Below are 24423 nucleotides of genomic sequence, written 5' to 3'. Positions count from 1 at the left end.
TGTTCCTTTCTTCTAGTTCCTTCGATATTTGATACTTTAACAAATAATGATTTTCATATTTTTTAGCTTGATATTGTTTTACAGGCATATTTAAAATTTGTAAAACTATCATTATCACCAACTATCATTGTATGACGACAAGTTTTTGCGTGCAATCCAATCCAGTTCAATCCAGTTAACATGGCAGCGCCCGCAGCGCGAAAAAAGGTTATCCAAAAAGATGACCTAAAACGTTTAATGAGAGAGCGGAAAGAGGCCTTAAGTCAGTCAACAAAGAAAATAACATCTCCGTATGCAAAATATCCTTTGGTTTTGATGTTATTTCATGCGCAAAGCGTTGTATTTATTTGGTATTTGTGTGTTCCACCTTCCGTTCTAGTAATCTTGTGTTGCTTTCCTTAATTTAGCGCACATACAACAGTTTAGGTCAGCTGACTTGTTCGGTATGTATGGTCCACGTGAAAAGCGAGACCTTGTGGGCAGCTCATGTTCTTGGGAAAGCGCACAAGCAAGTAAGTAACGCTTGTAGCACTTGGCTTGTAATGCGGATGAACGGCTGTCGGCGTTATTGTTTACGGAGAGCATGACAATTTCACTTTATATCGTGTACATGTTTTTGCATATTTTTTACATCGAAGAACGTGGAGGACCTAAAAGAAAGCGCGGCCAATCGTGTACACAGTGACAGCATACTTAGCAAACGTCGAAATGATGCATCAGGTGATAACCAAGACGGTACGTCCTTCTACGATGTTTAACAAAACTTGGTTTTGTGGACAGCATGTGATCCTTAATGGTCAAAACGTTTTCACTGTTTGAATTTCAGGCAAAAACAGGAACCTACCGGGAAGTGCCAGGTTAGTGTCCCTTTACACAAAACACTGTCACGATCACTACCGTACTTTAGTTTTCAGACAATCTTTTAAATGTATCATAGTATCTTAATACGTTCTGATCAGAAGTTGCCGTTACTTAGAGAAGTATAGGTAACGTCAAGTGAAGATTGGTGTGTTCTGTCAAAAGAATTCGTTATTCGCCAAGAAAAACGAATAGTGCCTGTGAGGTAGGTTTATCGAACATTGTAGAATGTTTTAACACACTTATCAAACAGTCAAAATTGAAACATTCGCTATGGGAAAATCGGAAGGCCCTGAAACCTGCTCATTTTATCAGAAGTATGATTTGAAGAAGCTGGAAGTGCTGAATAGATGTGGAGGAAAGACACACAGTTGTGTGTGCTGTGAGTACTTGCCTCACAGTATCAGTATTTCTTTGTTGCAGCCCGCCTCAGAAGAAGGCAAAGGGGCCTCTCCTTATGGCCGATTACTCGTCAGATGAGGACATGGATGTTAGTGCGACAACACCGAATTCAAGTTCCACAGAATCTGCACTCCCAAAAGGCAAGTTAGTTCCTTCTCTTGAGCCATTTATGCTAATGTCACTGTGTGAATATTAAGGAGTATATCTGCTGTGGTATTTTTCTGTTCAATGAGGCAGGCAGACAGACTGTGAAGCCATGCTGGGCATGTGGAGCACTGCTATGGGAAAGCGGCCATGTGTATCTTACTCACAAAGCACCTTGAAAAGGAAAGAAGAAAAGAACAAGCGGCAGAATAGAGAGTAGGATACTTGTTCAAAGTGTGGCACAATGTGATTGCTTCGCAAACACAACAATAATACCGTGCAAAACAAATGGCACTTTAAAATCCACATGACATCATCTTCACAGTTTGTAGAAAACGTGAATGGACTGAAACGCTGAAACGGTGGTACCTACAAGGGTGCACACTTCTGTATGTGACTTTCATTGTGCCCTCCATTCTCTGACTATGCAGAACTAGTGAATGTCGGGTTGAATGCTACTGTAATAAATACCACGAAAGAAAGGAAAAAACCTTCGCCAGACTATTGAACAGTAACTTAAGCAAAACCAATTAAAAAAATTCACAGACGAATATAATACTTCCTAATGCAAAATTTGAGTGCAGCTGTATACATGTTTTCATTTTGCGATATATTGACTGGTGCAGACAATCTACCTCATGCGGCACATTTCAGAGTGAAGTATGGCACAACTGCCTTGCTAATCATGACAGGTGGGCGTCATTCACAGCAGCCGCTGCAGCGCTTTGCTTCCATACAGACAATGCATGCTATTCTGGCGCTATCTTGTAAAACCCACCGTATGCGGCACTACGCTTTTCTTCTCCTGCTTTAGCCATACCCTCCTCCTCCACCTTCTGCCTCATGGTTCCGCTGCACCCTCCTTCTCGCACTCTCTTCGCTATCTCTATAATTCATCTCCTGATGCGCTCCACATTTGCTCTCGTCTTTCACTGTGCTCGTTCACTCACTTACAAGGTAGGATGCTGAAACTCGTGGCAGGAAGGACCACCTAAGAGCTGTGCTCTAAAAAATTAAGTTAGCTTTACACAAACTTGAACATAGCCAGAATGTTGCGGTACTTTTCACTCTGGAATAAAACCGAAAATAAAAATAACGGTTGTCATTTCAGGTTGGCCACATTCTCCGGTTCTTTTCATTCATACATTTTCTGCATTTGTGGCTCAGCCATGTCATCCAATTTGTATATGCAGTCAAGCTTGCTATTTAGAAGTGTCAGCACTGCTTATATATTTTATTAATTTTTCGGGGAAGTAAGTATGTTAGTAATAAACTCACGTGTGCTTGAAATTGGTGACTATCATATAGTTCTGTGCCAGTGAGAGGCTTATTGCTGGAATGAAGACTTGATTCCTAGCTTGGCAGTTACGTTTGATCACATTTGTCGGTAAACTGAAGTAGGTGCAGTTAATATTGACAGTCGCCTAGAAGACAAAGCATATAAAGTGGCAATAAGGTTTAGCATTAAGCCGGAGCTTCTCGATGGACATTCAGTATGCGGGGGCCACATGTTGGCACAAAGCAGCAGGCGGGGCAACTGCTGCTAGGCAGCAGCTACCAGGTGTTTCACGACACTGTCGCAATGAGAGCGCTGCCCTGTGCTGAAGGCATTGCACCTCGATGGCACTCGAGACAAGGTGGTCAGAAAACCACTGGCATTTGTCAGCACCAAGTGAAAGGATAAGATAGTATTAGCTTGATGTTTGCTGTCCATTACGCCTAGACCAGTGTATTCACTACGTTGTGACATGCACATAGCTGATAAGCAAGAATGCTAGTGCTTGTATGCACTCATCGTTGACACCAATAGCAGGGTGTCTACCAACTGGGAAAACCAGGAATTCTCAGGGATATTGAGTAGTCTGGAAAAACTCAGGGAGAACTCAGGGAATTTGAGCCCCTATCAGGGAAATTTAGTTGTAATATTATTGAAAAGGTCGAAAGTCGCGGTAATGCTGGCTCGAGTAACAGACAGGAATCGTAATGAATAGTCTTTGACGCCCTGTCATCGGCTAGACAAGTTGTCTGGGCACAGTCAACGACCGACTTTCCGGATGCCCGATAATATGGGCGGCTTTGTCAATGTATCAGAACGTCTGAAATTTCAGACGCAAGAACCCTTCGCCGTCCGATTTTCCGGACAGTTTGCCGTGACCGCAGGTCCGAAATGGCATTAATCAAAGCCACCACCGCTGCCATTTTGTTTACCTCGCCGCCTCGAACCGGCGCTCTCGCACGCAGATCCGCTGGCAGCCGCAGCCACCACTGCAGCAACGCTAGACCTAACTGCTTCGACGTTCGCTATTCAACTTCTTGCCGTTGGGTGCCGTGTTTTTCATTGAAATAATTCGCTGCTGTCAGCAATGTCCGCCTTTCTGGTCTTCGCGATTGGCTTAGAAGCCTGGAAAGCGCGGTGCATTGCATAATGGCGGTTCCCGAAAGTCAGCTTCGCCTCCGCACAGTAATGTCACTTGGTGAAGCACACGCAAAAGTATTGCAGTGAAGCATAACAAGCGTGGGAAGGGGCTGTTGCCACGGGAGGCAGTATGTATTGCTTAATTATACACGCGTGCACCCGGTATCTCCTGTCACAGTACGAGCACCGATATGCTTAATACGTGTACCGACAGGCCTCCAGAGCGTTTTCGAATGTGCCTGTGGCGGTTTGAGCCCTCAAGGGCAGTAAATGACATGCATTGATTTTTTCCAACCGGCCGATTTTGCGGACGTTTTCGCGGCCCCTAGGGAGTTCGAAAAATCGGATGTGGACTGTGCAGCTGACCAAGAAGATGCTTCAAATGGTCCGTGGGGCGAACGAGTGGCGGAGGGAGGACAAGAACAGAAAGGACCTACGCATTGAGAAATGAACAGGAAAGGAAGCATGCTGCTGCCGTTTTGAAGGAGCTTGAGCTCAAAAAACAAAGTGTTGGCTGATGCGGAGATGCAGGTGTCCCTCATTCAAACCAAAATAAACTCTAAAACAGTGAAGCACAACACTGAGGCCTCGTGCGCGGGCTGAGAGTATGTCAGGAAAAGTGGAGGTTGACTTACGAGCTGTTGAGAGAGAATCTCGATTGTGACAAAGTTCGGGCCTCATTTCACTGAGCTTGCTATCATTTGATAGAAATAGCTCATATTCGAAAGTATTTGCTTTTGTATGCATCTACTTTTTATTTGTATTTGAGAATGTCTGACTCTGTTTGCAATTTTTTTCGAAGATATCTTATTTGCTGTGCATTTTGCTAACCTCTCCCTTCTATTCTCTTTTTGAATAACATAAACACCACTTCTTAGTATTCAAATTGGATTGAGACGTTTTTTAAAATTTGTTTCATATGCTTACTAGAGAGGGACAGCATCGGGCAATATGGTTTCAGCTCGTTTTGACATAAAAGATAGTTCTGCATCACTCAGGGAATATTGCAAAGACATTCAGGGAAAACCTGGAAAACTCAGGGAATTTGTAAATGTCAACTTGGTAGACACCCTGCAATAGTGACAGGCAAAATGCTGCCCTGTCTCCCCTGCAGAGCCAATTGGTTGGAATGTAATGTTCAGTTTACTCGGCCCGGTTATTTTTGCAGCCAAACACACGGCGAGTCACTTGCATCTCTGGACACTATCTGACCCTCTGCGTGAGGGGTGTGCATGCGTCATCAATACCGTGACAACAGAACAGCTGCGATGATGGCAAAAGTGTGCTTGAAATGTTCGTATATTTGCTATTGCAATAAAATGATGCACTATTTACAATGTATTGCTTCTGATGTGTGCTTCGAGAATGCTAGTTTTCCTTTGTTCCTTTTTTTGCTACCTGCAGTGTGGAAAATGGCATGCTTACCTTTATTTTGTTAGTTTTTCCATGCAGCTCAATAGTGCTTTCAAGCCTCAGTACATAATAAATTTGTGATACATTCCTGTAATTATTGTTAGACTATGTGAACAAATATAGACTGCTTCAAACCATTCTGTGCCATTACTTTTCGCTATGGAGTTGAACCATTTTCACTTAATTAGAACAAAAATAAAAGTTATGATTCAATACTCTGAACTCAACTGTGCTTGACTGCAGAGATTTAATGCCCCCCCCCCCAAACATATGTGTCCCTCTCCCTTTGCACAAGGGAGTAGGCGGATAAAGTGTATAGACCCATGAATTCATGGTAGCACATAAAGAACTAGCCTACTGAGGGCAGAAATTGGTTGCTTAAACACACTGTACAGATATAGACTGACTAGATCAGATTTTGTTTTGGCTCAAAATGTCTAAACACTTAAGGCAGGAAAATGAAAGCCGTGGCCAGCATCCCAAAGATGAGGAATGCCGGAGTTGTGGGAGCATTTCAAATTTTGGGTGTGTTCCAACGCCATGGGTGCCTCTCTAGGCTACAGCATTGCTCCAGTTGAGAGCACCTGCCAAAGGCGCTGTGGAGTTCTGCTGCCAAGCAGAAGGTCATGGGTTCAAGTCTCAGCAGCAATGGCTGCATTTTGATGGGGGGAAAATACACTTGCGTACTTGGATTTAGGTGCACATTAAGTAAATCCAGGAAGTTGGAATTAACCCGGAGCCCCTCACCATCAGTTACTGGTTGAGGGCCTTCACGAGCTGTTTGAATTGACGAATGTGTAAAATGAATGTCCAGCGATATCATCCACATGGCACCTTCTACTTTCCAGATTTTTTTGATAAAGCCTCCACAAGTCAGCCAAAAGAAACTATAGCAAGTCAACCTCTGCAGCCAAAACCACAGATGTCAACTAAAAAGGCCCCTGCAGAAGTTTTGCCAGAAGGCTTCTTTGATGATCCTGTCTTGGATGCAAAGGTATACACAGATAAAAAGAAAAAAGAACAATGAGGACATTGTTGCTTACATTTTTAATAGATTGGGGCATTTGCCTAAGGATCACATTAGATAAAAAAAAATATATTCTATCAAAGCCTGTTAATAATTCCGTTGTGAAGGGCTGTTGTGACATAGGTAGCTTATGGTTTTACAGCAGAAGTTTTCCCTATTTTTTCATACTAGCATCACAATGCTCGAAACTTTCCAAAGCACGGCTGTTATTCAAATTAATGCACACCTGCCATGGTGGTTCACTGGCTGTGGAAATTTGCTGCCGAGCTTGAGGTCATAGGCTTGATTGCCCATGACTTCACGGACAATCAAATTTTTGCCATTGCCTTTTTCTTTTAATGTTTGGTTTCGGTTTAATGTTTCATGTAATGTTCATAACGACATGACCTAGTAGATCAAAACGAAAAATTGACATCCACCGAAAATCTGCACAAACTACCCTTTGTAGCTTTAAGCTACTGTTGTGCGCATGTCAGTTTTTTTTTTTTTTCATTTCATTTAATAGGTCGCGTCATCATAAACAGTAAGTGAAACATTAAAAAAAAAGCGATGGTAAACTGGCTTAACTTGCACCTTGTGAGTTTCTGTAGAACTGGTTGCGATCTAGCATTAGCTGGGCTGATCTGTATCCTTAATTTATAGGCTTTGCACCATACTTTTAATGATAGCTTATCATTCCTCCTGCCAATTGACGAAGCATTTAAGAAAAAAAAAATGGTTTACTGTCTGTCTCTGCAACTGTTTTATCTCCTCTGGCTATTTTCAACATGTATATTCTATGAACAGTGCAGGCACAACCCTGTCGTCGTTTACATGGTTTTTGTTGTAATGAAAGTAATTAATCTTTAGCAGAATCCAAAAGCTTGTTGTCTTTCTCTCTGTGTACTTAGGCAAGGAACGTTGAGTACAAAGACCCAATCGAAGAGGAGTGGGAGAAATTTAAAAAGGAAATTGCAGAAGAAACAACAGTAAGTGAATGTTTTGCTAGACATTGTCATAGTATGCTTGTAAATTTTCTTGTTTCTTCCATCCTGCTATTTTGAAGTAATGTGTGTAGCACTGTTACAACACTGGCATTTTGCTATTGATATGAATGCATTGTTTTGTACACACGACAGGCATTAATTTAATTTTTTGTGCTGTGTCATGTGAAAGAAATGTCTTGGGTAGATAAGTTTTATACTGGTTGGAGTTTGTTAAAGAAAGAATGTGCTCCCCACTACACTTTGCAAATGAATTAACTTGAAATACCAAGCAGTCAAGAACACCCTTTTCTTCCGCAGCTGAGACAACAATATCTCTATTATATATCAAGATTGATAACGGAAGTTAGATCGATATGTCCGATGTACAAAGGCTCATGATGCATGGGTGATTGTTTTATTTCCTTGGTGACGACTAACCCAGTCAGTGCTGGGAGCTGCCATTCTGTATGCGTGACAAAGTTGCACAAATATTTTTTAGCCCTACCATGTCACTATATGCAAGAGAGGTGCAGTACTTGCCTCTCCAACATACATGGCTACCAACACCCAAAGAGGCACTGTAAACTGCAACACGGCCTACAACAGAACTAGAACCATGACAAAAACAAAACCGTCTTTATGTTTATGACAATACAACCAAGCTGCCTGGCGTTAGAAAGTAAAAATGTGGTTTATTGATTGTTATTTAGTAGAAAAAAGCAAAAGTTGGGACATTTGGCTATGAACTCGGAACATTTACTCTAAAGTAAGAACTGTGCCACTAAATTTGAGAGTTGGCAACCCTACCCCACGCCGGCATCCGTTTGCTGGTTTCTGGGTCCTCCCTCAATTGGCACATAACATCATAACATGCAAGTACTCTGTCGGGTGCTTTGCATACCAAGGTGCTGAATTGCCATGAGCAGACTTATTTACAATAGTAGTACTTGAACTCTTTACTGTCATGAAGTTTTTGTATTATTTGAAGTTGTGAGACTGAGCAGTCTACCCTTTCATTTCTTCTTCTGAGCATTCTCCTATGAGACCAAGCACAACCCATTGCTTCCTCTCCTATACGTTTTTCTAAGCATGTTCATGGTTCATGGTAGTCACCCACTGTTGGTGCTTATCACTTCAACTTGCACAACTATTTTGGGCCATGTGAGCAAAAATGATGCATTTGTTCTCTCGTACCCACACATCCCTGGGCTATGAAAACGAAGTTCAGCAGCAGGCTGTTGATTGCCGCCTGTCTTTTTAGAAAATTCTAATGTTGTAACCCCTAAAGTTCTAAATTAGAAAAAAAACATGCGCTTCGTGTATCGTAAAATTACTGTATTTTAATTTGTGTAGTTTTTCATAAAGTATTTATCGCATAAAACCTGCCTCCCTTCCAGCTCCCCTTGTGCCATTTTGTTTTTCTTGTCAAAACTGGCCACGCTAATAATGCCTTGAGATTGGATGATGGCTTGAGATGTTACAATAATTATTTATGTCTACTTATTGTTTCCGTGGCAACATTCAGCCGTGGAAAGAGGCAAGAAGTGAGCTCCCCACCTTGAATAAAGGCCCTTGTAAAGGGTTATTGCTGGTATAAATGTGATGAATTGTACACAGAAATACTGTCGACTTGGAACTAGTGGTTTACAAGCATATTTCTTCCAGGTGTCGGAAGCTATTATGGCTGAAGATATTGAGGAAAGCAAAGTGGAGCGTGACATCGAGGAAATTGACGAGCAGATGTAAATATGCCATGCATGCGGTTTTCTCATGTCTCATCTTTGTGCTATTTATTTGCAGTTGCGCACGCAGCTCGCGTGCACGAAACACACAATATTGCTATGAAAACACACTGGCAGACAGCATCGGTGCCTTGGCACACTTTGCCCCTCTTTGTACCTGCAAGTTTAATGGTCATTGTATTCTTATGATTGGTGCTGGCACAAAGTATTGCACCAATATATTAGTTTGGGTTACATCAGCAATCAACATGCATTACGCATGGCTGAACTGGTTGAGAAACAGGCAGCATAGTCCTTCTTCCACTGAAACTACATTGTGGTTTCAAGGAGTACTGACATTTCTTTTGAAGTTGTAAAGACTACATATTTGTCGCAGGTAGTAGTATGACACTTGTAAATTATAACTGTTCGGGAACACTTATCGGATATATTTTAATCCAATACTAAAGTTGGTCTCTGAATGCTAAACCTGATGTCACGGACGTGGCCACGGTGTGAGGACATGGAGCTAAATTTTCTGATGTTGTGTGGCAATAAATCTATGTATGATGACCATGCTCATAAATAAAGCAAGAAAAAGTGCTGCGAGCACTTTTTTCTTTGGCTGCACTCATATGTTGTGGCAGCTGCAATGAGCGCAAGACCAAGAGTGAGCCAGCGTAACACAATGTCATGGCATATCCAACACCCCACCAAAACCACCACTACCAGGTTACCCTAACTGGAAGTGGTTTGCACAAATTAGCATTTAAGTAAATAATGTTGAGCATTCCGACGCTTGCTGCTATATTTTCCAAGGTGTGCAGACCTTTACTTACGATTAAAAAAAAAATGAGTGGTCGAAAAACTTATGTTAGTACTCCTTGTAGACTTGTAAATAAGCAACTTGGAAGCATATTTCCTCTACACACGCATTTATTTGGCTGCTGTGTTCTAACTGCAGTTTTCCAGAGGTATTATTTCATTTGTTTAGCAATACTGCAGGAAGTTTTGCTGCACGACCACCGAGTTTTTATAAATTCATAAGTTCATAATGTTACACGTTAAGGCACAATCATTAAGCTCTGTGGGCAACTGATTCCACTTCTCTAACGTAAAAAAAAAGATTTTCACAATTTTTTTCCTGGAAGAGTGTGAACCCGCTGCATTTGTAAGTTTTATACAGTATAGATTTTTTGTTAAAAGAAGCAAATATTTTACTTATGTAAGTGTAACGCAACTTTTGACTGCTCAGGTAGGACAGAAAGGATGGAACGGTTGCTGTTCCTTCCATAGTTGGTCTAGATTTGGGCTGTTTCCCAGTAACATTGTGCACCATCTAACTCCGCCTGTGTACTGACTGTTTGTATTCTACCTAGGGCATTGAAAGTTTGGTTCGCGAGCAGAGCACTGTGCAATGTAAAATTAATAAGACAAATATAATGCATTATGTTCCAAAGACAGTTTCAACTATTTAAAGTTTCCCAGGCTGGTAGCTATATTAGCAAAAGCTGCCATTACATATGTGCAGAAGTGGTGTATATATATTGTGCTGGAAGCATGTTTCACTGTGGTAAATCAGAAAAAAGGAATTGAGCCTTGCTATATACAGAGAAACGTGGATTTATGCCAGTTTGACTTGCTCTAGTATGCGAGACACTGATGAAGTAGACCTTCCATTTGTTCAAACAGAATTTGGCTGCAAGTCAGCATCTTCAGTATGCTAGTAGCAGTCCCATAGAGTAACGATGTGCTAGAGGAACAAGTAAATCAAGCTGCATTTGATTGTTTGATCCATCACAATGCAGTTTTTTCTATCAAATATTTTTTTAGCAAGCTGGTGAAATCACTTTAGAGCTAACTTTTAACTGTCACTTGCCCCATACTGCAATATAAGCTCATACAGTATGCATATCTCGGTTTCAGCCACAACTGGCAACGGGTTGATCAGCTTCAGCAGAGGAAAGAGGAGCTTATGAAGAAAGAAGTTGCCGCTAACGAGGGCAGTCAGAACAGCAACAGTGATTTGGAAGATGAGGAGTACGAGGAGTTCCTCAGCTGGCGAGCGAAAGGAGTATGGAAAGAATGACTGCGTCCCACCTTGGCTTCTCTTGTCAGGAGTTTCTTCACAAGAGGTCCACTAACGCCTCTCATACTCATACTGAAGCTATTAGGTGCTTCAGCTAGGCTCTGGTACCGTGCGGCGGAAACTGCCACAGCTTAGTTTCCCCGTGCGCATTATGCAGGTTATCTGAAAAAGGATTTCCAGCAGAGATGTTCTCAAGTCTATTACATGTCGTGTCATTACGCTGCTGCAACATCATCGACACATTGTTCATTGCCATCATCACACTCTTTGGCTAACATTAAAGATGTATAAAGTGTACAGGTTTGACAACATGGTTCACTGTGTATCTTAATTTAAAAAAGTACTTCAAGGTCCATCCAGCCATTTTTAGTTCTAAACTTCATTATTAATTTATTAAGGTAAGTGGTTTTCTACAATCATTTTTGAAAAGAATAAGACATTTTTTCGTCATGTAAGTATGGTCCTTCTTCACTGGCTTACCTTGTTTTTAATGTTTTAATGCATCACTCAGTTGGATTTTATTTCACAAAGCTGCACTTGGTCTGTGACAAATGCCATAAATGAGGTATCCAGGTTAATTTTTACCACCAAGGGCTGTATAACATGTTCTATATAACAAGTCTTTATACACTAGCTTTCCATTGCACTCTACCACCATCAGCAACTTTAACCGGAAATCAAACCCAAGACCTCTTGTACAATGCTTGGCAATTTACATCACAAGAACTATTATAATTGAGCTCGTATAAATGGCACAAGTAAGTAACAACACTCTTATTAATGAATGAATAATTATGGTAGCATGCATTTTCATTTTGTGTAACAGGAAATATTTCATGTTGTATCATTTCCTATTCTAAACTGCAGGAAGTCTTTTACACTGGGCCACTTTCCCAGATGTTGGTCTCTGTTTAAAAGGCATGGATAGGGTTACAATGACTTTCATTGCATGCTACTTTAGAGTAGCGTGCATTGAAGTGATAGCAATAAATGGCAAAAATCCATGCTCTAACAAGAGATATCGGGCATAGTACAATGGCACTGCCACAGTGGATGCCTGACTCCTATGGAACGTTTGACAATTACCTCCTAGAGGGAAAGGCTTTATTTCAGTGCTTTAGCATGTGTATGCCAGGTGGGGGGGTGGTTAAGACACATTTTTTGGAGAGTTGTGTCATCTTGAAGCCATGTCTGGCAGTCAACACTGTGTTTGTTATGATATCCTTTGCTAAAACAGTTTAAGCTTATGTTATTGCTGTGGCTCTGCTACAACAGTATAAGGTTAATGCTATGTTATATAAGAAGTTATTAAGACACCATGCTACCGTAAATTCCCAAGTGATGTCCCACCCCAAGAGACAACCAGCCCTGTTCTTGGCACAATTTTGTAGTTTTTCAAAAATACCATTAGATAACCCACCCCTGACAATAGCAACGTCCCTTTCGGCGATAATGTCCGTGGAAATTAGGTTAGCTAGCGTGGGAGATAACCAAACAATGGGCACTGCCTAAACTTTTTTGGCTGCGATAACAGGTCACATGCAGGATCTATAAGATAACATGCGCTAGTTCCTGTCATTTCATCTTTTGTTGCAAAGCAGGTACGTAAGGATGGGGGAAAGCTTCAATGTGGAGAATAAAATGGAGGTTCTCTGATGGCACCGAAAGGCCAGCAGCAACAAAGGTAACTGCATGCCAATTTCAGCTTGATCGAAAGCAAGTCAGGCAGTGGAACTCTGCTTATGAAATTCTCCTTTAGGAGTGTCACAGAAAAGGAAAGTTTACCGCTCGTTGAACAATGGTCGACCTGTGTTTTCTGAGAAGATTGACAACGGACTTTTTGAATTTCTGCAAGCAGAGAGAGAGCGGCGGGAAGGGCGATTAGTGACCTTCTGCTACAAGAGCATGCAAGGGAGCTCGCATTGGTAACTAAGCTGGGGAACTATAACCACCTCGAGCTGATATATTTCCTGAGGAAAAAGAAGTTCAATGTGTGACTTTGTGCCATGACAAACAACAGCCAGAAGCTCCTGATTGACCATGTGGAGATGGTATCGGCCTCCCAAAAGACTGTAGGAACGTTGCACCGGCAGTTGCGCACCTACAGTGACTTGTCCATTGCCAACATGGACCAGACGATTACTGGCTCCTGTTCGTCCTGGACCAGACCCCGATCCACAAGACCAGCGCCGCCCGCAAGGCCCTCGTGTCAAAGATCACCGACGTGTTCATTGTGGCTGCACATCAATAGTGCAGCCAGCTGACATGAGGTGGATGAAACCATTTACAGCCTTCGGGAGACCTGGGAAACCTTCATTTGAGCTGGGGCAGTGTCGTGTAAGGGAAATCTCAAGAAGCCATCGCGACAATATATTGCCGACTTCGTTTCCAAGGCTTGGGTGGCTGTGAGCGAAGAAGTTGTCGCCCGCTCCTTCAAGCGATGCTGTATATCAACTGCCGTTGATAGATCAGAAGATGGAGAGCTTCATGAGCAGCTTCCTTCAGCAGTCCCCCCTTCCGCTGCCCTGCCAACCACGTCGAACACAGTGCGTGAGGTGGTTGTCGACCATTTGTTCGAAAGTGACAGCGACTGTTTGTTCGACCGTTTTGACGATGAATCAATTCAGTACTAATAAACGTGTGTATATGCCGCGAAGCGCGCCTCCACCCTAATCTATGCTGCGGGAGCATATGCAGGAACACTAAATCCAGTTCGCTCGCAGCGCTCTCGCGAAATTTCTCCACACGTGGCGTTTCAGTGAGAGAGCGCCGTTCGTCCCACTCGACCACAGTCTTGTACAAAAACTCTGCCCTCAACACGGGTCGCTTTCAGGATATGGCGCGCGCAGCCACGGAGTGCGTAGTACAACGCCTCCCCCCCCACTCCGAAACCTAGTGCGCATCGGAAGACGGCGCTTCCTTCTCGCCTTCCTTAAAGCTTTCCTCCCTTGCGCGCCCGAGATTAAGCTGCCACCGTAGGCTCCCCTCGCACGCTTTCACGCGCACATGCGGCGACGGTGTTATCGCCATTGTACTTTGTACGGAACATCACGGTGACGACGTGGAGTGTCCACATAATTGATATCGCAGTAAAATTTGTGCATTCTATGTTTGATTGTTATTCACGTGAGCTAGCATCCATATACCGAAAAACAAATACTTCTGGCTAATCCCAAGGATGCTTTATTTGCTCAGGCATGTTTGAGGCCAAGCCACATTAAACACAAGCTGGACCTCCCTTATCCTGCCATTCCCTTGATGTCGAGGCACACTTGTGTACTGAGCGTGCGCAAACATATTTTCAAAATTGTATTAACTCTACTACGTACTTCTCGCATGTAGGAGTACCACTATAGGCAAGCAAGTATGAAGGTATGGAAACGTGATATGTTTTAATTGAATTTGTTCAGGTTGTCTCGCATCGCCGGACAAGGTGTCATTAACGTTGTTGTGACGTCATTACGCAGAACAAAATTTTGCGATGTGTAGTAACAAGGTTAGGTATGATAGTGCTTCTCATAAAAGAATGGTAGGAGACCCTAATCAGGTGTCTCTCAGTGGCACTCGCACCTCGGCGTTGATGTTTTTTAGGTTAAGCGAGCGATTGATTGTCTTTCCCCTGGCACGATATGCGGGCGAGGAGGAAGCGCAGCGCGCGCCACCTTGTGGGGTGTAGCCCTCTAGCATGCGGCGCACAAAGCGTAACGTTGACGTCAGAGCATGTAACGAGCGCGCGCGCGCAGCTGTTGCGAGCAAGCGAGCAGGTGCGCGCCGGGAGAGAAGGGAGAGAGGAGGGAGCGAGGTAACAACCGCTTTGCTAGGCAGATGTTTAGACCACTCCAGGCAACTTCTTTCTATTAATTAGCCGGTTAAATATCATGCCACCTTCATATGTGTGACGTTATTACTTCCGCTTTCTACTTCCGGGTTTCCAGGAATCTCGCCAAACTCGTGCTCACGTGGCGGGTTTCTAAAGCATACGATTCTGTGCGTTGATGTGCAGTAATGAGTTATGTCTAATTAATTCCAATTATTCCAGACACTTCAGTAACTTAACTTGTAACTAAATTATGCCACAGTATTAAAGAATATGCAAACGCCACGCAGCTGGACAGAACCAAGGTTATGTCGTTTGCCGTCGCTTGGAGATACTCAGATTATCTTTTTCATTCCGCCTGATTCGATAATTAGTCTTAATTCACTTATCGACTTATCAAATATTATAGTTAGATTAGAAGTGTCAACAAGAAAATTGTAGAGCAACATGGAAAACTCCCGATACAGCTTTCTGTTGCTCGATACGTGCTACATGAAAGTGCTTTTGCGAGCCTGAAAGAAGCCCACAAATGCACGCAAAATTTCCGCGCGACTGGCCGCTCAAGGCACTTTGCATGTATCCGCGGGCTTCTTTCACGCTTGGAAAAACAGTTTTATGTAGCACGTATCGAGCAACAGCAAACTTTATCAGAAGTTTTTAATGTTGCCCTACAATTTTCTCATTGACACTTTTCATCTAATTATAAGATTTGAGAAGTTGATTAATTAATTTAGACTAATGATCTAATTAGGCGAAATGAGGAAAACCATAACCTGAGTATCTCCAAGCGACGGCAAACAACATTACCTTGGTTCGGTCCAGCTACGTGGCGTTTGCACATATTTAATGATTGGCTCAAGGTACGTGGGGCAACCTGTATATATACTAAAGCGGGTCAGCATGTCTTTTTTTTTTTTTCTGCGTTTCTTTATAAGTACAGTTTCATAATCACCTCCTATGAAACTTTATATTACGCAGTGAATAGGTTGGCACGCACTCGAAAAACATTAATAGTAATATGTTTATTTTGTAAACAACCCGTCGCGCTTCACTGAGACTTCGTTGTTTATAGTCAGAATAATCGAGCCTGAATAAACTCTATGCCTGAGTGACGACGACAGGAAAGGTTTGCACCAGTGTTCATAGTGTGACTGTGTGCTCTTCTGACGATGGTGTTTCAAAAGGCTCAGCTTACTTACACTTTGTCGACGTCAGACGAAAAAAAAAAACGACAGACCGTTTCACAGCAGATAATGTTTCATCTAAGATAACATGGCGACTATCCACAGTGATGCTGAGCGCTTCGATATAAATCTTCAGGATATAGTATCGCAAACGGCACTGGACGCACAAGCTTTTCATGCTTACAGCAGCGCCAGATCCCATAGCCTAGCGAGCGGAAGACTCGTATGTTGCAGAAAACGTTACGCGTTGGCGATGCTAACAAGCATTGATATCGAGGCAAGCATTTACAGGTACTGCATATATATATATATATATATATATATATATATATATATATATATATATATATATATATATATATATATATATATATATATATGTGTGTGTGTGTGTGTGTGTGTGTGTGTGTGTGTGTGTGTGTGTGTGTGTGTGTGTACGGCAGCGTTGGAACGCTGCCGTCGATCGCTCGATCGCTGTCGTTATATAAGCAAGCTCTCGTATCACCTTCAACCATGCAATGAAACGGGCGCACGTCCGTTGCCGTTCAGAATGGCGTCTCATTTCTGGTGTAGCTGAAGCGGCCGGTATTATAAGATCTGGTAGGAAGCTGAATTAGGGAGTTTTAGAATAGGGGCCCCAATAGTTTGGGGCCCCAAAGAGCTTTGCGGGCGTTAGCGTTGGGGCACGTAGGAGTGAAGAGTTTTAGAATAGGGTATTACGTTTGCGGATAGCGTCTTGCGCTGACAGCGCCACTACGGCGTCAAAGAAAAGCTATTAGAAATAATTAAATAAAATATACCATTTTATGATAGAAATAATAATCTTGACTTGCGTGCATTCGCGTTTAATTACAATTTAGAGGTTATTCTGTAAGCAGCAAACAATTAGTTGCACTTAGTTTTGAGAAAACCAACTTTACTAGCCTTCACCAGCCAAGCTTAGCCGTGTTAGGCCTACGAACCATAAAATCCACAATCGAATTCAAAATCAGCGGCGTCTAATGAGTCAATCTTCATAACACACGCTACTTGAGAGAAAGCGATAACCGCAGTCACTTCTCCTAGCTTGCGAACCTCACGCGTTACCGCGAATCGAACCCAGTTTTGTGCTAGGTTAGAGCCGTCGCTTCGATGGGTGCCGCCATGTTTGCCGACGCAAAGCTTTTGGGACCGCTATTTGGGTTCCCGCTAAATCGGTGAAATAGCGTTCCCAACGCAAAACCCAAACGGAGTTTGCGTCTTGCGCATGCGCAGTGGCTTCGACGCTATTTCTTTGGGGCCCCAAAACATTTGGGGCCCCTATTCTAAAACTCTCTAATAGCCGGAACGCCGTCCGGCTAGTGGTCGCTGATTATAGCGTTACTATACTGCTTCCTTGCTGTCGCCTTTGAAGGCGTTCGGGAGAAAATAAAAAAAAATATAGAAAAACCCTGACGCACGGTGGAAAAAATGAGTCATGAAACTAACCAGCGGATATTAGATTAACCCCGTGACTCAAAGTCGGAGGTTAACAGCGTACTAGACAGGCTCGATGAACTAAGAGCCAACGGCACAACTATATCAAACAGCAAATAATGAAATTAAGAGATAAGTCGTATGATAAATGAAAGTGCTCAGTACTAGTGTACGAAGCCAGGCCATGGTATGTGATTATGAGATCGCAATGTTATAAGGGTGAATTCTCTGACGACTATTGGTACGTATGTTGTCTAATAATGCAGCAATTATCGATCATGTTCTTTTTCTTTAGCACGTCGAAAAATACATCAAGGGGTAAGTGAAACAGTCGCCACGTCCAGAACCTTTGGGTCATTCTGGATAGCAGAAAAAATTCGTATAGAACTGGCGGTGGAAAGGATGGCTGGAGACGTGCCGTTAAAATACGCCGAGCCTAGAGCGAAACTATGTTGCCCGTTCCCTTCACATTCGCTCACGCTGCTGGCTAAACAATACGGCATCCCAAGTTATGACTCATGGCACGCAGAACATTGCAAATGATGAACTGACGACGAAATTCAGTGTAGTTACGGTGAAATGATCTGATGTCTTTTAAAGCGAAGCTTTCTTTGCCTCTTCCTTAGACTTTCCCACTGCTGCTGCTGCTGCTGTGGCTGCTGCCACAGCAGCGTGTCAGAGCTTGTGTATACATGAGAGTCAGAGAGGAAAGGCGAAGCGAGAAACTCGTTTGGGCTCCACCGCGTCCTATGTGCACAATGCCCACTGGAGCTACCTGGGCGTCGCCGCACTAACCTCTCGACATCAGTAATTATCCGTGACAACCGTCAAAAGCATTGCAGAAACTGTAGCGCTTCCCTTTCTACTAACATGGTAGTCTAGAGGGGGCGTAGATATAGCTGTAGGGAGGAGGTAGAAGAGGCAGTTCCGATACAAGGAGGGAGGGGGAAAAGGTGCCGTGAGAAGCAAGGCAAGGTTGCGGGGAAACAGGATAAACTCATATTCAAGGTACGGTACAGTAAGTTCCTGCTATTTCTCAAAAATGAACACCAGATATGTCAAGCGGGTAAATTACGCAGGGAGTGCAGAAGGAGAGCCGTATCAATTAAAGCGCGCCGCAGAATCCAGGCAACACTACGGAAGCGGTCAGCGGTTAAATCAACACTTCTGTGCCCGCCGCGGTAGCTTTGCGGCTATGGCATTGCCAGAGGTCACGGATTTATCCCGACCGCGGCAGCAGCATTTCGACGGGGGCGAAATAGACAACGCACGTGCACTTAGGTTTTGGGACACGTTAGAGAACATCACGGTGTCAAAATCAATCCGGAGTCCGCCACTACGGCGTGCCTCTGAATCCGATGGCGGTTTTAGAGCGTGCAGCCCGTAGTCCAATTCAAGTTTAATACTTCTGTCACAATGCGATGTGGTATGTGAGGAAATGACAACGCTCAACCCTCTCAGAAGTTATAAAATATGGTTCACAACAACGCGTCAAGCAAACACCTCTCCCTGTGTGTTCTGTGAACTACGCAGGCAAACAACAGTGGTTCACGCAATGTAGCGTTTAACATCTCCTCACCACTCTCGTGTTAAACGTTGAACAAATTAAGTTTCGCCGTCAATATCACCGCTAATTATCGTCAATCAGAGCAAGCAGCACAAAAAGCTTCGCTTACATCGATTGCCACAGTGCGTAGGGTCTGCATATTTTTTTCTTTTTCCTTTTAGATCACGCGGCTTCGTACACGGCTGTTACGGCAGTGCGGAGGAAAATGTGCGACCGCGGCAAGGGGCGTAAACGCAATGAAACCGCTTCGTGTTTGACTTGTCTTTCGAGTAATGGTAGCGCGAGAGCATATCGCGACCTTCAGCCACGTTCAGTAGAAACAGCATATACATGCCACAGCACATATACAGCTTGGAACGAGACGATTTTGAATTTGCTCTTATGGTAAACAGACACCCACAGCACAAGAACGGCAGCAAAGGGAGGTGCGTGTGAAGACGCCGTCAATGGACACGCACCGAGCATGGGATTCAAGAATAAGTGGGAACATGTCGGAATTCTGGCAACGGAATGAAATCTACCTTTCTTGGCTAGATTTGGATTGAATCTCCGATAGTTCTGTCTGCTACCAATAGAATTGAAAGAAACGGAAGTCTGTATCCTGTATTCTTCAAATCATTCCGACCGATACTGAATAAGTATTCTTGAGCTAGTTCCTTTGTTGTCAACGATCAGCAGAAACATGCATGGTGCATTTCCAGATGCCGAAACGTCTTCTTTTTAGAGCGCAGCTCATAGGCGCCCGTTCTTGCGGCGAGCGTCGGCGGCGTAACCAAGCGAACAAGCACAGCTTAAGATGAAAGAGCGAACGCGGAGGGGGAGATGAAAGGCGCGAACTGCGAACGACGGAGACCAATGAGAGCGGCTCCTTTAGTGTCGTGCGCGCGGGAAACTGGCGTCATTCGGGCCCACCCGACCGCTCGATGCGTACACTGTTAAGCAAAATTACACCCTTTTGCCACACAACAATAATCGTCATCTGTCTTGTCCGCATTTCCTTTCTTTAATGCGGCGAGCACGGTACTTATAAGTCACGAATGTCATGCCCGTTATCAGCATGACAGCGCAATATTCTCGACAGGAATGTAGCGCAGCGTTTTCAAGGAAGGAATCCCAAGCAATACAGATGACGATTATCGTTGTGTGGCAAACATACACCCCAAAGGGTGTACATTTGTTTAAGAGTGCACTCTAAAATAGGTTTACAGCCTTTGGGATGTTTACATCCTTTTGGAACATTTGTTTAAGCCCCCCGTGCACTCTAAAAAAAGTCTACACCCTTTCGGATGTATATTTGCCAGACAACGATAATCGTCATCTGTTTTGCCCGCATTTCCTTTCTTTAACGCTGCGAGACCGGTACTTCCAAATCACGAACGGCATGCGCGTTATCAGCATGACATAGCATTCTCGGCAGGAAAGTAAGGAGCGCAGCGTTTTCAAGAAAGAAAATGCGGGCGAGACAGATGACGATTATTTTTGTGTGGAAAATATACACCCCAAAGGGTATAACCATTTCTTAAAGTATACTCGTATCTAGTCACCGCTCGTATCGTACTATCGTCTGCTTGCGTCAGCTCTTGCACGTGCTTGTTTGGTTTGCTTGGTTTGATTTCGTTCGCGTTTGTTTAGATTGTCATGGTTTGCGATTGTTTTGCAATGTGACTGTACACTCTTAAGCAAAATTACACCCTTTTGCCACACAACGATAATCGTCATCTGTCTTGTCCGCATTTCCTTTCTTTAACGCGGCGAGCCCGCTACTTCGCAGTAACGAACGGCATGCGCGTTATCAGCAGGGCATAGCATTCCCAACATAAAAGTAGCGGGCGCGGCGTTTTCAAGAAAGGAAACGCAAGCAAGGCAGATTATTATTGTTGCGTGGCAGAGATACACCCCAAAGGGTGTGACAACGAATTTCACGCTTGAGTGCGGAACGAGCCAACGCTTCAAGAGATTAAGGATGAAAGGCGTGCCTATGCTTCACGGCCGAGTTAAAACAGGGCGGAGAATCCACCAACGCTCGCCTCCCATAGCACCGTAATTCCCTGGTTACTACGTTCTTGCTTTGCTACCTCTGTGGGAGACCATCTCGCTGACGCGACTAGACTAATAGTGAGCATGAGATAATAGTGAGCATGACACCCTTTTCACCTTATCTGCCCATTCTATCTCATCTCACCTATAAGCTACAGCTGATACAGGCATCACCCCCACTCCCCAAGTCAATCCGTAATAAGGAAAGCAACCTTGGGGAAGGGTGACAGCTTCCGTGAAAAGTATCAGTTAGTCCAATAGCAGTGTCCGTTGGCTGCGCTGCAGTGAAAAGGCTGTATATTAAGCGCTTCCGCAAAGCTCCGGTCGTCATTCTTACCCGCAGCACAGTCGGCACGGCACGTTCCCGGTGATCACCAAGATGCACGCCCTCGCGTTGTCTTTCCTCGTCGTCCTGCTGCCCCGTCTGGCGCTTGTCAGCGGTGAGTATTGGCGCATTTTCATTTTTCTCTTCTGAATTGGCTTCTCCTTAGTATTGATAATGCAGCGTACCTTACGTTTCCGTTTTCGTGCCGAGCACTGGTAAGTCACTGTTTAGCTGTTGTCTTTCTTCCTTGATTCCTGGCGATATGCTTGGGCGTTATTGTTTCCAGCATTTCCTCTCTCTCCAATGCAGCTGCAACCGTAATCGACGCTGACGTTTTCACTGTATTCGTGCCTGTATTTCGTATGGCCGTCTCGCCATGCCTTTGCATGCGCGTGAACATTTTACTGTACCCCGCTCCCTTTATTTATTTTTTTTAGTACATTGCACTTTCGCAATCGCTAAGTTTGGTCTCTTGCTTCTCACGTTTTCAGGTAGCAGCGTGCGGTTCAACCTGTCCTCGGACACGGACGTCACCGAGGCCAGCCGCTCCATTCCGGTGTCTCTCTTTCCTCTGGCGCTAGCACTCGCCGGTCCAGCCGTCGCCGTGGCCCTGGGCACACTCAAGCCTGTCCTGCTCGTGCTCGGACTCCTTTACTTGGCACTATTCGGCCTCACGCACGTTCCCGTGCTCGGCGACCTGCTTCAGGCGAGCTTCCGCGCCTTCGGCTCTGTCGTCGTAGACAGCGTGTCTCCCGACCTGGGGCGTGACCTGCTTCGCGTTGTGGGCCTGGACACCGAAGTCTGCCGCACCCGCGCCGTGTGCGAAATCACCGAGGACGCCGTCCGAAAGTATCCCACGGTCGCAGCCATGCTGCGATCGCTCACCGGAGCCGTCCAAGCCCACGGGAACAACGAGAATCTGCTCAAGGGGCTGCTGGGAGGACTGTCCGGTCTCGGCTGCGAGTCGCTCTACTCGACGTGTTCTCAATCGCCGTTAGGCAGGTTTCTCAAGAACACGTCGTAAATATTGTGCAGAAAAGAAAGTCCGTAGGTTCTTCCAATTTAGACACTTTTAAATAAAGAACGATTTTAGTCCCTTGGCGGTCGACCTCTTCAATCTTCAAGCGCTTCAGGGTTGGGTAGAACAATATTGCATCGTTCCACATGCGCCAGTTTATTTGGCGTGCGCACCTCTTTAACACCGTTTCAAACATAAGGTAGCATAGGGTTGCAAGTAACACGCGATGCCATTGCAAATGACAATGACCCACACTTTCTTGCTCCTCTGAGTTATACGCACTGGCCTTCGTCACGTCTCATATATGTTTGCACTTGTGACATAGTGTGCAGAACATGCGCACTTCGATATTTTTACAACTCGTACACTCTTAGCTCGTGAAAGGCGATGGCGTGATAAGCGATCGGGCTGCTGCCCGAGGTCGCGAGATCCCATCACGGCTCATGGCGGCCGCATTCCGATGGGGGCGAAGTGAAAAAAAAAAAAAAAAAAACCTCACGTGTGTCATACATCGAGTGCACGTTGAACTCTAAGTGGTCTAAATTAATCCACTATGGCGCGCCTAAAGATAATATTGTGGTTTTGGCGCGTAAAAACCACGGCTTTCTTTAAATCATTTCAGAGGGTCGCGCTATGTTCCTATACGTGAAAGGTGCATTCTGCTTCATAGTCGCATGCGCGCACAGCCCCCCACACTCGTCGCGTCCCACTGCGCGCTTTCGGGGCGTCAAATCCTGTAAACTAGTTCGCATTACGCGAACACGTCATACAAGCGCTCAGGGTGACTTACGTACGTACTATGCGCGTGACCTCCGCTGCAAACTAACCGAGCTATGGACATTCGATTCAGCTGCAGTTCGCTCGTCAATCCGAAGTATCGTGTCCTGCATGCTTAGCCTAAATAGACATGGGTGTTGCGGCGGAAGATAATATTTCTCTACACTCTCATTTGCGCCACATATCGATAAGTTCACCTATTCTAGTTTTTGTATGACTAGCTGACACAGTACGCTACACGCATGTTCTCTTCTTAAAGAAAGACAGGATCCGAGAAGCTTTCACTTACCAGTAGCCAAGTAAAGAACGAATTAACGGTCATAGCTTTCGGGGGCCTTTGCAGAGCGCCGCATACCGGCGTCGACTTTTTCCGTGCAGTGATTTCGGACGTGGCACAAATCCCAACAGAGCACGTCAAGGAGCAGACGCAGTAGCAGTTGACGCTCACCAGTACGCACTAAGTCACCCGCAGGACGAACGAAGTCACAGGCAGCTGTAAAGGAACAGGCCCGGCCAAGAACGGTCGGGCCTGTTCCTTCGTGCTAGCTGGCAGCACAACGCAGCGTTCCGGGTACGAAAGCGACGCGAAAGGCACAAATCACGGGCAGCTATTGCGCAGTGTCGAAGAGACGCGCTTCGGTGGGTTGCCAACTTCGTTTTTATTTGAAGAATAAATCGTGAGTTCTGCGACCACGCTGGCTTGGGCACAGCGGAAAAGATATGCACTGTCATTTGCAACGCGACGGCTGTTCTGCCCAGCGTCTGATGCCGGTCGCCTACGCACACGCTTTTGCGTGCGGGGGCCACCAGTGATGCGTGCACTGCTGAAACGGGATTCCCGGTCAATCGCTTTCGAGGATACCGAATATGGCAATTCAGTTCTGCGGTAGCCCGCAGGGTGGAGGAAAGTTCATATGAAAGGGATAAACTGTCATTGACTGAACGGTAGCCTTTGTAGTTCCGTGCTACAGCCGGGTAAATGACAACCTTCCCTTTCGGGGATACCACGCCATATCATCCCGAGTCAGACTTGTGGAAATAAAGCAAGTCAGACGTAGACGGGACTTTCGAAAACCACGAGTAGCATCCATGTCACGCCGATAGGGCCGGTACTGAGACTCGTAAGAGGCAATAAGCAAACTCCAAGACACACCTGATAGAATACTAATGATGTGTTTACCATAGGAATGGGCACGGTATGTGACGAC

General features: G+C 44.6%; 2 protein-coding genes across 2 annotated transcripts; both read left to right on the top strand.

Annotated features, from left to right (window-relative positions):
* Window positions 1-175: 175 nt before the first annotated feature.
* Window positions 176-11344, top strand: LOC142583137 (zinc finger protein 830). Its single transcript, XM_075693478.1, has 9 exons — window positions 176-302; window positions 416-512; window positions 639-735; window positions 827-857; window positions 1282-1400; window positions 6082-6227; window positions 7151-7228; window positions 8891-8967; window positions 10873-11344. Exons 1-9 carry the CDS (start codon window positions 181-183, stop codon window positions 11033-11035), a joined length of 930 nt encoding a protein of 309 aa, XP_075549593.1. The 5' UTR covers window positions 176-180; the 3' UTR covers window positions 11036-11344.
* Window positions 11345-21374: 10030 nt separating this feature from the next.
* LOC142581962 (uncharacterized) lies at window positions 21375-22520 on the top strand. Its single transcript, XM_075691396.1, has 2 exons — window positions 21375-21535; window positions 21912-22520. Exons 1-2 carry the CDS (start codon window positions 21475-21477, stop codon window positions 22442-22444), a joined length of 594 nt encoding a protein of 197 aa, XP_075547511.1. The 5' UTR covers window positions 21375-21474; the 3' UTR covers window positions 22445-22520.
* Window positions 22521-24423: the final 1903 nt, after the last annotated feature.

Source organism: Dermacentor variabilis, chromosome 5 (assembly GCF_050947875.1).
Source record: "Dermacentor variabilis isolate Ectoservices chromosome 5, ASM5094787v1, whole genome shotgun sequence".
NCBI lineage: Eukaryota > Metazoa > Arthropoda > Arachnida > Ixodida > Ixodidae > Dermacentor > Dermacentor variabilis.
This window is presented reverse-complemented; position numbering and strand designations above follow the sequence as displayed.